We start from the raw sequence: 15,920 nt of genomic DNA on the forward strand, positions 1-15,920 counted from the left end.
GAATAAGCCTCCATGTGTGGTTTGTTTGCAAGCTGGGTGGTGGGCCCCCCAAAAGAGCAAAAAACAAATAACACCAAGCCATAATTTTTTTCTGTATTCTGGAAGGTAGGGGAAGGCTATCCTTGATATCCTTTTTTACAGGGTATACTTATTGCCGTGTGTGTTTGAGTGTTTACTTGCATGTATGTATGTGCACCACATGAGTACAATGCCCATGGAGCCCAAACAGGGCAGTAGATCCCCTGGAACTGAAATGAAAAGTGATTGGGAGCTGCCATATGGGTGCTGGGAACTGAATCCAGGTCCTCTGCAAGAGCAGCCAGCATTCCTAAATGCTGAGCCATCTCTCCAGCCCATGTTCTTGGATACTCTTCTGCCTCCCAGACTTCTGCATGTTTATATGTGCCATGTACAACCAGATTTTAAATACACCCTAACGCTTCCTGTACGTGCACCAAAAGCCACTCAGACGTTGTACCCGTGATCCCAGCAGACTCCACTGAAAACTGGAACTAGTAGGAAAGGAAAGTCACAGGATGGGCGACCTCACGAAGCAGACATTTCTTTTCCCTCAGTCTTCTAGAGGCAGCAGGCACTGCCCTCCCTCCAGCCGTTGTGAATGCTTCTCCCCAGTGCCTTTTACTTTCTTGACTAGGCCAAGCATTGCATCAGTCTCCAAGCTAACCCTAAACTTGTTCAGCCAGATCGATCAGCTTCCTCATCAAATATTTAAAAACACCCGGGCTCCTTGCAAGGCAATTAGAGATGCAAAAAGCCACGTGGGTGAGACTCTGTGTGTGTGTGTGTGTGTGTGTGTGTGTGTGTGTGTGTGTGTGTGTATGTATCAGTTACAGTAAGCTTACATCTTTCATGTCTCCATTTGTTATGTTCCCTTGCCAAATTCTCCCTCTATGCCCTGCTTTATACCTCTACGTTTTCTTTTGGTAGCACCTAAAATCTGTTCAATCTTCCCCAATACTTTTTTTGTTTGTTTGTTTTTTTGAGACAGGGTTTCTCCGTGTAGTTTTGGTGCCTCTCCTGGATCTCGCTCTGTAGACCAGGCTGGCCTTGAACTCACAGAGATCCACCTGGCTCTGCCTCCCGGCTTCCCCAATACTTTAAATTGCACCTGGAATATACTGCAATGGTGACAGAAAAGACCGAGGAATAGAGATTATATCGCATCATAACTCAACCAACAGAACCTAACATGATCCAGGCCATCTTTAAAAGTCTTGAGGCCACTTTCACGGCTAGCAGAGAATGGTCAAGTGTAGGTGAAGATGTGGAATGAGTGGAACCCTCAAACATGGCTGCCAGTAGCATCCTTGGCATCTTCACTTTGAACACTGCTTAATACTTTTCAAAGGCTAAATGTGCATATGGCTTTGGCTCTGAAATTCTGCTCCTTAGCTTACACCTAACAAAAATATAGACATATTTTTCACGAAAAGACAGTGGAAAAATCTTAATAGTTTAAAAGCTAGAGGAAGTTCAAAATTTCAAAAGAAGTAAAACAGATAAGTGGAATACTATACAATAAAAGACAATGCAGAAATGGAAAAATAAAATGTGATGCAACTCACAGATAGACCAAGAATACATAGGATTTAGCAACAGAAGTCAGGTACCGAAGAGCACTTACTATAGGATCACATCCATATAGACATCGAAATAGCCTTGGTGTTAGAGATCATGATACTAAAACTACTTACTGCCAGATGTGGCAGTGCATGTCTTTAATCCCAGAATTCTGGAGGCAGAGGCAGGAGGATCTCTGTGAGTTCAAGGCCAGCCTGGTCTACTTAGTGAGTTCCAGGACAGCCAAGACTACATAGAGAGATCCTCTTTCCAATAAAAAAATGAAAACAACTCTTGGGTTAGTGATTTAGAAAGGGAATGCAAATTGCTTGGGCTTCTGGGAAATATCGCTTCTTATCCTGCATCTGGCTACACTTATGTCTGCATATCATGAATATTACTAAGACTATCTGCACACTGTGTGCTTTTCTCTTTTTTAATTTTAAATTTGTTTTTAGTCAATACAGCTGCCACACCAGGCCGGGGCCCACATCAGAGCATTGCTCAGCCCTCATCAGAGAAGCTTCCTGCCGCCTATGGAAATTAACACAGAGACCCACAACTAAACAATGTGCAGAGAATGAGAGACTTTGGAGCACTCAGCCCTAAATGGGATGTCTTCACCAAACCCTCCCCTCATGGCTCAGGGCTCTATGCATAAGGGAAGCCAGAAAGATTCTAAAAGTCAGATGGTAGACGCCCCCAAGGAAACAGTGTGTTCCAGACACAACAGGACTGATGTACACATGAACGCACCGAGACTGTGATAGCTTGCACAAGACCCACACAGGTTCAAGCCACACGAGGTTCTAGCACTAAGCAGGGGAAATGGCCACTGTCTGAGTTAGGGTCTTATTTCTGTGAAGAAACACCACGACCACAGAAACTCCTATAGCGGAAAATATTTCATTGGGGATGGCTTACAGGTGCAGAGGTTTAGTTCATTATTGTCATGGCAGGAAGCATGGTGGCACGCAGGCAGACATGGTGCTAGAGAGGGAGCTGAGAGTTCTACATCCAGATCTGCAGGCAGCAGGAAGAGAGAGACACTGGGCCTGGCTTGAGCTTCTGAAACCTCAAAGCCCACACACTTCCTACAACAAGACCACATCTCCAAATAGTGCCATTCCCTGTGGGGGCCATTCTCATTCAAACCACCACAGAGAACAAAGTCCCATCCCTAACCAAGAAGCTCTTTGCAATAGATACCTTTGGGAAAGAGGAAATTAATTTTCTCCAATGAAGTGTGTCACTGGATACATCAGCCACACTCAAGAGCAAGCCCAATGCCCAAGAATATTTGACCAACAAAAAATGGACTCCATTTTTTTGCCTGTGTGCAATTTGCTTTTGGTTTGTTGTTGTTGTTGTTCTGGTTTTGTTTGTTTGTTCGTTTTTTGCCTTATTGATTTTTTGGTGTTTAGTTTGTCTGCTCTGATTTTTATGTTTGGTGTTATTAATCTTGTTTATTTTGGCAAGAAAGAGATGTCAAGTTGAGCGGGGAGTGGGTAGGGAAGTGGAGAGCAGCGAGGAGGAATTGTGGGAGGGGAAAGAATATGATCAAAATATATTATATGAAAAACCTTAATAAAAGTTTTTAAAGAAAAATGTCTTTAGCCTTCTGCGGTGCTGGGAATTGAACAGAGGACTTCATACATGAGAAGCATGTGCTGTATTTCCACCCCCAGCTCTGTGTATTGATAGACGGGGGAGTAAAGGGTGATAGCAAGCCAATCGCTCTTTCTGTGAGACCTAGAGCTTACCTAGGGAGACTTTAAAGTTTACTTCCTCCCAGCGCCAGTCCTTTGTAAGTGACCCAAGTTAAGACAGAATTCAAATGCGGGGTGCCAGACCACACATCTGCTGTGGACCCTAAGAAGTGTTAGGTGACCGAAGGGCTGGAGACCAGTGAACCGTCAGCCTACATGGCAAGTGGGAAACCAAGAAAGGGGAGCCCCGGCATCAAGGTGACCCCCACATGCTATGTTTCCAACCCCGGAAGTCACGCATGCTCTGTGGGCAGGTGAGGAGGAGAGTTGGTTGGCTTTGTGGAGGCTGGGAGGACATTTACAGATGAAAGAGGATGTGCATGCTCTCTTCTCTGGTATGTATCCTTCTATAAAGCAACACCAGAAACCCGGTGCTAGATAAAATGTGTCTTCTGAGAGTGTCTGTCTCTCTGGTGGGAGTGCAAACTTGTACAGCCACTGTGGAAATCAGTATGGCAGGTCCTCAGGAAGTTGGGAATCGATCTACCTCAAGATCCAGTTATAACACTCTTGGGTATACACTCAACAGACACTTCATCCTACCGCATCCTACTTGCTCAACCGTGTTTGTTACTGCTCTATTTACAACAGCCAGAAAGTGGAAACCACCTAGGTATCCCTCAGCAGAAGAATGAATAAGGAAAATGTGGTACATTTACACAATAGAGTATTACTCAGCCGTTAAAAAAAATGGCATCATGAAATTTACAGGCAAATGGATAGAACTAAAAAAAATTATCCTGAGTGAGGTAACCAGAAAGATAAATATGGTATGTACTCATTATATGTGGATATTAGCCATTAAATAAATGATAACCAGGCTACAATCCACAGACCCAAAGAGGTTAGGTCTAGAGAAATGGACTGGGAGGGAGAAATAGAGTAGATTTTATGGGTAGAGTGGGGGCAGGTGGGTCAGGAACAGGAGGATCAGGTGGGGAGGGGGAGGAGACATGGAGTTGAGGGATAGAATACAGGGAGAGACAGCTAGAACACTGCTTGGGTGACCAAGAACCAGAGACTAGATAGCCCAGAGACCTAGGGTGAAACCAAATACCACTGCTCTAAAAAAGTAACAATAAAACGACTCCTAATGATGCTCTGTTATACTCATAGATCAGTGCCTTCTCCAGTCTTCACCAGGGAGGCTTCCCCTTGCTGCCGATGGCATTCAGCAAGGAGAGAGACCATGGAACACACAGCTCTAAATGGGATGTCTTCATCAAACTCCTTCCCTTAGAGCTCAGGGAATCCCACAGAAGAGGAAGCAGGAAGTGTATGAACCAGAGGGGATGGAGGACACCAGGAGAACAAGGTCCTCTAAATCAACTGAGCAAAGTCCATTCGAACTCAGAGACTGAAGCAGCAAGCTCAGGGTCGACACAGGTCTGCACCAGGATCTCTGCATATATGTTATAGATTTCAGATTAGTTTTGTTTTGTTTTGTTTTGGTGTGGTTTGGTTTGGTTTTTCGAGACAAGGTTTCTCTGTGTAGTTTTGGTGCCTGTCCTGGAACTCGCTCTGTAGACCAGGCTGGCCTCGAACTCACAGAGATCCACCTGGCTCTGCCTCCTGAGTACTGGGATTAAAGGCGTGCGCCGCCGCCGCCGCCACCTGACTAGATTTTTTTTTCTTTCTTTCTTTCTTTTTTTTTAAAATGGGACTCCTGAGTGTGTGAACAAGTAGGTCTCTGCTTCTTGTGCCTTCTCTTAGGGTTCTTTTCCTTCTGTTGGCTTACCTTGTCCAACTTCACAGTGAGGGTTTTTGTTTTATCTTATTCTATTTTATTTTGTCATGTTTGGTTGTTATATCTAAGAAGCCTATTCTTTTCTAATGAGAGACAGGAAATGGGTGGTTCTGGATGGGGAGGTGGGGAGGAACTGGGAGAAGGGGAGGGAGAGGAAACTGTAATCAGGATATATTTTTAAAAAGGAAGAAAAATCACTAGCAACATAAAGTATAACAAAGATCATAAAGTATGTTCCCTACAGCCTCTGTGCAGGATGGAACAATATCTAAATAACGGGCTCTTACTGAGTAAGTTCCTTGTCATCAGACTTGTGTTTTCCATAGTGTCCTTCTCGTGGGGTTTCTGAAGCATTCAGAATGATACAATTCAATTTCCAGGCAGTTCCCATGAGGACTGTATGATAAACTAAGAGCTGTTCTGGAACTCACTCTGTAGACCAGGCTGGACTAGATCTCACTCTGTAGACCAGGCTGGCCTAGAAATCACAGAGATCCTCCTACCTCTGCCTCATATGCTGGGATTAAAGGCCTGTGGCACCATGCCCAGAGATAAACTAAGATTTAACTGTGATTGTCGATTGTTTCATTTGCTTAATGTCGCATCTGGACACCTTCGTGTGGCCTCCTCTTCTGGACAGAATGAGTCATCTTACAGAAAAGACCAGAGACAGTTGTTAGGACAAAACTAGGCACCTTAGGTTGCTCCATCTCACATATACAGAGGATGAGAACTGAAGGTGGGCTCTGGATTCTCCTGACAACAGATAGCATTAGAAATGGAAATTTTACCAAGATGTGTTCAAAGGGAGCTTTGGTTCAGATTTCCAATAGTGTTCAAAACTAGACTAGAATGTGAGAAATTATGCCCCACAATAATCAGATACATACACCAAAAGAGTTTATTAAATAACAAATGGCAAGATTATAAAAGACATTTCCAGAATGTTCACATAGGTTCCCAAAGCTATGTTTTCTATAAACATTTACACAGTCCCAAACATGAAACTCTGTGGGTAGGCTTCTGTGTTGGTTTGAAAGAAAATGGCCCCCAAAGGGAGTGGTACTATTAGGAGGTGTGGCCTTGTTGAAGTAGGTGTGGCCTTGTTGGAGGAAGTGTGTCACTGTGTGGGCAGGCTTTGAGGGTTTTTTTTGTTTTTTTTTTTTTTGTTTTTTGGTTTTTTTGCTCAAGCTTCACTCAGTGTGACACTCAGTCTACTTCCCGTTGCCTGCACATCAACATGTAGCAGCTCCTTCTCCAGCATCATGTCGGCCTGCACGTCACCATGCTCCCCGCCATGATGATAATGGACTGAACCTCTGACATTGTGAGCCTCCACCTCAATTAAATGTTTTTTTTGTTGTTGTTGTTTTGTAAGAATAGTCATAGTCATGATGTCTCTTCATAGCAATAGAAACCCCCAGAAAGCTTCTTTACTCTATGAATTGGCAGAATTTTTTTTCCTCTCTGCACCAACCACTCAAGAGAGGAATGTCAGTCCTCAGGAAAGAAGTTGCCTTAGCCTTATGAAGAATCAGGGTTTCATGTAAACTCAAAGGTTCTGAGGGTGCCTATCATGAAGAAGCCACTAGGAAGGCTGATGTTGTCTACTTCCTTCACATACAGGATGTGACAGATAATGTAGTTCAGAAATCCCTCTCACACATGTAGAAAGACAACTATCAGAATATTTTGTATCAAAATCAGGGTGAAAAGCCTGTGACCTTCGCTCTGTTGCCAAGAGTCAACAACCCTAATGGAAGCTACTCGCCATCAGGGACGCCCATGATTTCACCTTGTGACAGTTTTGCAAGATGACCCTGTGGGCTGGCATTCCATTTCGTCACCAGGTTTCTGCAATCTCTGTGAGAGTCTGAAGTAGTTCGGCAAATGTTGGGCGACCTTTGGGGTTCTGGAAAAGGGAAAGAGAGCCGGTCAGTTCAGCTTGCGTCTCTCTCAGACACCCGCTGTGGAACTTAGAAGCAGATACCTCAACCTATGCTGGTCTGCACAAACTGAAGAACAGAGTATCTTGATTCGCATGTGAGCAAGGCATGGGTGAATGTAGAAAAGCATTGAGCACTGCACAGATAAAGTGGCTAGAGTTGTACACACTAGTTTCATGTGGCTATGTACATAAATTAAAAATGGGTAAGTATTTCAACTTGGTGTTTCCATTATAGGAGCCACTTTTCAAATCCTCCATAGCCAAAGGTGGTTACTGTATGGACAGAGCCCACATCGAATATTTCTACCATGGAAAATGGTGGGGCTTTAGAGCGCGAGGTCCCCAATTCAGCATCAGTTGTTAACTATATTGGTCCCCTCTAGCAGGAGGGATTTCACATAGAAAGCAAAAGGCACGTCTCCTCGAGGGACTTTGTAGGTCCTGGAGCACAGTAAACCAAGTCTGTGCAAGCAGAGATCAGGACCTCTCTCCCTGTTTGACTTTTCAGTATGGTTTGACTTTGTCTCCCAGAGGAAAAGATGTGGTAATATTTTATTTGTGCTCTAACAAATAAAGCTTGCCTGGGGATCAGAGGAAAAAGCCAGCCACTATATTAAACATAGAAGTCAGGCAGTGGTAGCACACGCCTTTAATCCTAGCATTCAGGAGGCAGAGATTCATCTGGATCTCTGTGAGTTCAAGCCCACACTGGGAACAGAACCAATGGTACACACACTAAATCCCAGCACTAGTTAACCATAGAGGTCTGGAGGTCTGTACAGACAGGAAGTGATGTAGCTGGGTGGAGAGAAGAAGTAAGATGGCAGGGCACAGAAAGGTATATAGGCATAAGTACACAGGAAGTAGCTCTCTTGGGCTGAGGATTTCCTAGTGGTAAGAACCTGTGGCTGGCTTGTTCTATCTCTCTGATCCTTCAGCTTTCACCCCAATATCTGGCTCTGGGTTTTTTTTTTATTAATAAGACTGTTTAGCAATTCCTGTCACAAAAAGACACGGCACTGCTGGCATCTCTGGAATCTGTAGGAGTTAGAGCTACTCACACCATGGGAATGAAATGGGGACCAGGTGGAAGACAATGTGAGCGCACATCATGATCCTGGATGAGGATCCAAGAATAAAAAATGGTGCCTTTCTGGAAGGTTCAAGTTCAGCAGGTGGAATCTCTGGCATGTTTATCAATGGTAACACAATCTTTTTTAAATGAATAAAGTCACTTTACCCCAATTAACTCACAATCAAAAAAATACCACATAGCCAGTTTAAGGAAGCCATTCAGATACTTTATGTAGCCCCCAAATCTATAGATTTCAGTGAACTTCTATACAGTTAGAATAGCCATCCTCAAGCCTCAGGACTTTACTTAGGCTATTAGACTTGCACAATTAACTACATTTTATTCACTTACCTTACACACGCGCGCACACACACAGAACTATGACAGAGTAGAAACTAGAAAAGGTAGCTTTATACTTTATTTTAATGTGTGTGTGCATTGTTTGAGTAAATTTTCTGCCTGTAATTTGAGACTAAGTTCATTTACTTGTTCCTTCCATAATATCCCGTTACCCTTTCTCCCCTCTAGCTCATATTCACATTAATAATATATAAAACTTCAATGCTCTATGCACTTGTATGTGTTTATTAATGCACCTTGACTTAGGACACAGTCGCCACCTAACAAACCCATTCTAAGTTGACAATGCCATAAGCTAGAGATGCAGTTCATGCAAGTCCTCTACCAGAAATCACAGCTTAGCAACAGTCTACTGTCATCATTTGTTCATTCTTGTGAGCTGTGGCTGCCTGGGAGATGTGCCCCCTCCCGAGCATCCCAATAGAGGCTCACATGTTATATTATCCGCCAAGGAAAAGATCAACAATCAATGCTAAAAATATGGCGTTACCAAGTTGGAAAATTCTAAGTCAAAACCACCACAGCCACCATCTGCCAGTTCCTAAGCTTTTTACGTTATGATGGCAAAGACATTCCTCAGGCCCCTGTCGCCAACAGCTTGCTTAACGATTCTCTGTCTTTCAAGATTCCTTGTGGAGCAATTAATCACGATTCTTTTCGTACAGTGGGGATCTTCCTGAACGAGACACTTCTTTGGAATATGAACAGCCCCGCCACCCTTGGCACCCTGTCTTTTCCAGTGCTCCTGGACTGGGAATCAAATGAGGGGCCGTGGTTTGTTGCTGTGGCTGCTTGTTTCTCAGGCAGCAGGAGACCCTCTCGCCGCCAAGCTGTGATTTTCCCGGGCTGAGCCGGCTAACCCAGAGCAGAGCTCTCAAAAATCACAGTCTGATGAGAGCAGGAGGGCTATGTTGAATGGATGCCCGGAAAAGGAGAGAGAGGGGGACGGAAACCCACCCTTCTGGCTGGATTTTTAATCTTGGCATTTCAACAAGAGGAGCCCCTCCTAAGAGATGATTTCCCAAATGCTGGTTCCCAGCACAATCTGCCTTCGCTTTCTATTCTGGTTTAATCTCTCTATCAGGAGTCCTAAGTGCCAGGGAGAGACGAAACACATTACTTTTCAGCCTGGAAAGTGAAGGCGAGTCAAAGCGAAGTTCAGAGACTACAACAGCATCCTTCTTATTCCACATGTGGGGGAAGTTCAGCAAACCAGAGCCTGTCTGCGTCTAGCACCCGGTTCCTCAAGATGATGAATCACCGAGTCCGGAGGCTTTAGAAACATCCAGTTTCGGCAAGAACCGATCTCAGACTGATAAGGCTTGGAAACTGAGCTCCCAGATGAAAAGTCCATTGTGAAAATCAAAATGGACTCGTGACTGCGGGGTGGGAGTTTCATTAGAAATGGCGCCCTGACTCTCAGGGTCCTTACCAAGGAACAGGCAGTTTGGGCTGCTATGATGCAGTCTCAGTAATAAGGGACACCCACCTCATGCCAGCAACTGTACATAACTCCGTATATGGACATGGGGGCCAGGTAAGGGCGATACAGGCGGAAACCTTTAGAAATGGCCTCCACCACTTGCAGATTGGACTTATTTTCAAAAGGCATTTTTCCTTCTGTAAAAACTTCCCACATCAGAACTCCTGCAAAGGAAACATGCAAAAACAAGAGTCACTTGGAGCCAAAACAACAGTTGATTCAAATTGCAAGATGTTAATCTCCTCCAGCCTCGTACTCATGACTGCCCAGAAAGAACGCAGTTCTATGTGGTTGCACACTCCTGAGTTTTTAAGAGGTCTGACCCTTGAAAATAATCCTAGGAAAATGATGCCTCACCTCTTGTCTGGGTCTTGACATCTCCCTGTGGCAGAGAATGCAGCAGCATTTCCATTGCTAAGTACTGCTCCTGTTCCCTCCTCCCCCTGTCCCCACCCCCTCAAATCCATACATCTGTCTGCTCTTCCATGGACAAGGACACATCTGTGGGCCTCTTCAGCTTGCTGCCGCCAGGAGTTCCCCAGCCAGCAGATGGCACAGTCTGCCCCGTCCATGAAGAGTCCAAACTGATAGGAAGGCCCTACAGACCCCAGCAGGGGCTGGGCTGATGGCTTGGTGGGTAAAGTTTTTGCTTCCAAACAAGAAGACCTGAGGTTGTTACCCAGAACCTGTGTAAAAATGCCTGGCACCCCCTGAGAGATGGTGCGGTGGTTAAGAGTCCTAATGCTTCTCTTGCAGAGAACTCACTTGGTTCCCAGCACCCATGGCAGACAATACACAGTTGGCAGTAACTGCAGCTCCAGGGGACCCAGTGCCTCTGGTCTCTGTGGGCCGCTCAGATGGTCAAGTCGGGAAACAGTCAAGCTGCTGCATAACTAAACAATAGAGCTTATTAAACACTGGAAACTCTGTGATGATGGAGATCTTTTCCTTGAAATCTGCAATTACGGGAGCATTGGCTGTATTTCCCTTCTTGATCAGCAAGACTCCTTGCTATAGCTTCATGGCAAGTGCTCGCTAGAGAAGAAAAAGATGCTGAGGGCAGAGCTGTGTGAGGGGCTGTGTGAATCCGGTTGCCAAAGAAGTTACAAGAAGGCATTTAGGTTTATTTATTTATAATGTATACGGTGTTCTGCCTGCATGCATGCCTGCACACCAGAACTCATTACAGATGGTTGTGTGAGCCACCATGTAGTTGTTGGGAACTGAACTCAGAACCTCTGGAAGAGCAGCCAGTGCTCTCAACCTCTGAGCTGTCTCTCCAGTCCACAAGAAGCTTTTTAAAGAATGCTGCATCATGTCAAACAAGCACACAAACAAACAAGAATTGAAAAGAAAAGGCTACTACTGTATTAAATCCAGCAACAACAAACATACTCACCGAATGACCAGACATCCGATTTGCTACTGTACTTGTTAAAGTGAAACACTTCAGGCGGGGACCACTTGACTGGGAACTTAGCTCCGGAGGAACTGATGTATTCATCATCCAAAACGTACCTGCCATCGTGGGATTCAAGCACACTGTATGAATGGCCGCCAAGGTCTAATTACTTCAAATACTTTTATCTGCTCTGACCTGCTAAAACGCGGTGTTTTCCCCTAGAAAAGGCTGTGCACCTTGTCATCTTGACGGCAGGCGGTGAGGTTGCCCTTTATTTATTTGGTTTCCTCCTCTAGAACCCCGGTTTCTTGAATTCATTATCACTGGATCTCTGAAAACTACGGTTCTCCAGTCCCCAAACTGGGGAAGCACTTACGTTCATTAAGGTCCAGTCCTAATTCTGCAAAGAAACAGGCCTGTGCTCTACCAACAGGGTAAAAAAAGGGAATAAATGGTAGGTGAAAGGCCACCCATATCCTAAAAGATGGATTCAAAATGGGATGCCATGTTTTCTTCCATGTATTTATTTGTGTGTGTGTGTGTCACACAAAAGGGGGAAATAACAGTGTGTCATCACAATACTTCTGATGTGAAAAAATATCCAGTACATTTTAATGTATATTTTGCACAATTCAGGAATAACTGAAACCCTCTCTCTCTTTTAAGACTCATATGCAGGCATGTCAAAGGCATGGGAGCCTAGAGAGAGGAGGAGCTGACTCCTCTCTCTAGGCTTATATTGCATATTAAATATGCAATATAATATATTTGCGTTACTTATTATTGCAGTCTTTATGTTCCCGCTTCTTCCCACATATTCCATGTCATTTCACCCTAAACTTTCCTCTGTAAAGACTGCATAAAATGAGGCTGGAGAGATGGCTCAGTGGTTAAGAGCTCTAGCTGCTTTCCCAGAGGACCCAGGTTCAGTTCCCAGCACCCACATGGTGGCTCATAACTGTTTGTTTCCCCGAGGACCTAGTGCCCTCTTCTGGCCTCTGCAGGCATTGCATGCACGTGGTGCATAGATGTACATTCAGGCGAAAACATCCACACACAAAATAAAAATGAAGTCTGGAAAAAAAAAAAAACAACTAAAGATTGTAAATCTGGATGTACCGATGCACACCTTTAACTTCAGCACTTGGGAGGCAGAAACTTGGGTGGATCTCTGTGAGTTCTCAGACAGTCTGGTCTACATAGAGAGTTTCAGGACAGCCAAGGCTACACAGAGAGACACTATCTCAAAATAAAAGACAGGGTAAGAGAAAACACAGGAGGGAAGCTCCTTTCCTACTGATTTAGAGTGTCTTTAGACCTCAGAGAAGAAAGACAGTGGTACTAACCAGCTAGATAACACAGCTGCTAACTAGCTAGTTAACACATCTACTATCCGGCTTAGGGGACAGAGCCCTGAGTGAGAAAGTTCTCATCCCCCACAAGAGGTTGGTGGGACTAAAGAGCAACACAGAGCTAGTGTCCTCTTCCCAAGTAAAGCCTCTGGAAAGGCAGAAGATTCTGGAAAGCAAATAGCTCTTAACATGCCTTGGTAAAACGAGACCTTAGTCAGCCCCATGGAATTTTCTGGGGAAATCTTCTGGGTAGACATTCAACAGCCACCAGTGCAGGTGGACAGCTATGGACAAAGCGGAAGGGAAGCGGCTGGACAGATGTCCGCGTGCACATTTCAACAAGACCAGCCAGCCAGTACTGTGGCCCCAGGAGACACCTAAAACCTGGGCTTTAACTGCTGAAGAATTCAGGAAGACATCCTGAATTCATTAAGCTCCCTTTTATAGGGCCCTAGAATATGAATACACACACACACACACACACACACACACACACACATATATATATATATTCACTTGTACAAATACATGGTTAGGTTTATCCCAAGTAATGACGTAAAACCAACTTCCAAACATGGTTACACAATGTCTGATGGTTACCTCAGAAAATCAGAGCTAATCAAGTACATTTATTTCTTCCTTTCTCTTTCAAAAACCCACATTTATCATAAAGAATACATTGAGTTAATCACACTCATTTGAATGGACTGAGAAATCCCTGTGTCCGTTTTAAGATCTACCATAGCTGTGTCAACAGCAACCTGAAAGAAAATGACAAGAACAGGCCACAGTAAACATCCACCTCCCGGGTAAAGCTGGTGTGTGTCCTGAAATCCAAAGCAGACTGCGCCATGCAACCACTCAGACCCTCAGCCCACACAGACACCTTCGCTACAAGGACACTTTCCTCACAAGGACACGTTCCTCATTGCAAAAAGAAAGAGGAAATAGCTACTTCAGTGTGTAAGACTAAAAATGGGAGAGTTGCCTGGCAAGATGCCTTACTGTAAAGCCTGAGTTTGATCCTGGGAATTTGTATGATAGAAGGAAAGCACTGATTTCACAAATTGTCCTGACCTCTACACACACACACACACACACACACACACACACACACACACACACAGCATGACATACCTGAGGATGCATGACCACACACATACACGTACACACACACACACACACACACACACACACACACACAGCATGACATACCTAAGGATGCATGACCACACACATACACGTGCACACACACACACACACACACGCACACACACACACACACACAGCATGACATACCTGAGGATGCATGACCACACACATACACGTGCACACACACATGCACTCGCACACACGCACACACACACACACACACACACACACTATGTATTTTTTTAAATGTAAGCCTCCCTCTTACAAGTGTGCAAAGAAGGCAGACAGAGATGTCACATACCTCGTCATCCCAAAGTCTGAGATCTTCACCACACAGGAAGAGCTGACCAAACAGTTCCTTGCCGCCTGTCAAAAGAAGAGAAGCATCAAAGCTGAACCATAGTCTTTCTCTGGAAATTTTCTACTTTAATTTTCCTTACTTTATTTAGGTTTCACATTACATCTCTGCATGAGAAACCACGTCGATTTCATGGTGACACCCATTACTAATGTACATAACTCAATGCCTTACTCGTGTGCCATAAATTTAATGGTTCTTCAACATCATAAAAAGTTAAGATCAAATGTTCATATTTTTTAAATTTTAATCTCTTTCAACAAGTATCCCTGATAAATATGAGGGTCAGTTTAATCTAATAGATGATAAACTAAGTACTTGACCTAAAACATGGTAACTTTTCTTTTACTTGAGTGATGAAAGTCTGACATACATGACAGAGAAGAAGACAGTCATATTGTATCTTCGGGCTCTCCAGTGAGTAATAAGAATTAAGAAATAGTTGAACTATTTCTAGTGATAATTTTCTATTTCCTTTTAAAATTTATTTTTATTTTAGATATATGGGTGTTTGGATCCTCTGGAACTGGACTTGCAGATGGGTGTGATCTGCCAGGTGGATGCTGGAAATCAAACCCAAGTCTTCTGGAAGAGCAGCAAGTACCCTTAACCACTGAGCCCACTCTCCAGCTCCCTCTACCTCTTTCTTATCACAATGAACTAAATATAATGCAGAGTCAATCTGGTCAAACAACTGTCAAAACAACTCATTTTCAGCAAAGTTATAGAGGAAGTCATCATTTTGATCAACCTTGTATAGATGAACTCTTTGGTAGAACTGTTCTCCTTCCAGCGAAATTGAGGTTCAACGTATCCAGTCACAAAAGTAAGAAGCTTTAAAATGGTGACCTAGAGGAGTCAGTTTGGAAGGTACTAGAAAGTACCAGCCACTATCTCAAATACAAACCACAAGAAAAGTCCCCAACAGGAAAATGATCCACTGGGGGCTGATGTACTTCATATGCAATGCAGTAGATAAAATAGAATAGAAAAAACATTGCCAATGAAGGGCGAGAGTAGGCTAAGGACAGAATGTATATGAGGCCACCTGGAGCAAACAGGATACCTAGGACTTGGAACCACTGAGTTTTAAGTCTACTCCTTGTCTGGGAAGAACCCTTCAGAGACCAGGAAAACAAGTGGCATGGATGGGAAATTGTACACTGTTGGGGATGTCTTTCTGTAATGCTGTAAATGTGTTGCTCTGATTGATTGATAAATAAAATGCTGATTGGCCAGTAGCCAGGCAGGAAGTATAGTATAGGCGGGATAAACAGAGAGGAGAATGCTGGGAAGTGGAAGGCTGAGTCAGGAGATGCTGCCAGCAGCTGCTGCCATGAGAAGCAAGATGTAAAGTACCGGTAAGCCACAAGCCACATGGCAACTTATAGATTAATAGAAATGGGTTGATTTAAGATATAGGAACTAGATAACAAGAAGCCTGCCATGGCCATACAGTTGGGTCTGAGCAGCTGCAGGAGCCGGGTGGACACAGGAAAACTCCAGCTACAGTACCCATCCACTCAGGGCTGGATTGCTAGCTTCTTTGTGCTGGGTACCCTGGAATGTGCAGGGATGGTCACTGAACGGTGATCAACCTCTACGGTGGTAACAGCACTTCCGAGCCCCCGTGGGACAGGCACTGCTCTGTGTGTTTGCACACACTGATTCATGGAGTCATCCCAGCAGACCC

The 15,920-nt window shown here is 44.2% G+C and overlaps 1 protein-coding gene across 2 annotated transcripts in view; it reads right to left on the reverse strand.

Moving 5' to 3' along the window:
• Positions 1-6,263: 6,263 nt before the first annotated feature.
• Txk (TXK tyrosine kinase) overlaps positions 6,264-15,920 on the reverse strand; it is a 45,566-nt gene continuing 35,909 nt past the window's right edge. For both annotated transcript variants that reach the window (XM_059275103.1, XM_059275102.1), the window contains 4 exons: positions 14,171-14,235; positions 11,363-11,481; positions 9,970-10,127; positions 6,264-7,009 (listed from right to left, as the gene is read on the reverse strand). In XM_059275103.1, the coding sequence (XP_059131086.1) occupies positions 6,941-7,009; positions 9,970-10,127; positions 11,363-11,481; positions 14,171-14,235 (411 nt within the window). In that variant the 3' untranslated portion in view covers positions 6,264-6,940. The remainder of the gene's footprint in view (positions 7,010-9,969; positions 10,128-11,362; positions 11,482-14,170; positions 14,236-15,920) is intronic.

This window comes from Peromyscus eremicus, chromosome 10, assembly GCF_949786415.1.
Source record: "Peromyscus eremicus chromosome 10, PerEre_H2_v1, whole genome shotgun sequence".
NCBI lineage: Eukaryota > Metazoa > Chordata > Mammalia > Rodentia > Cricetidae > Peromyscus > Peromyscus eremicus.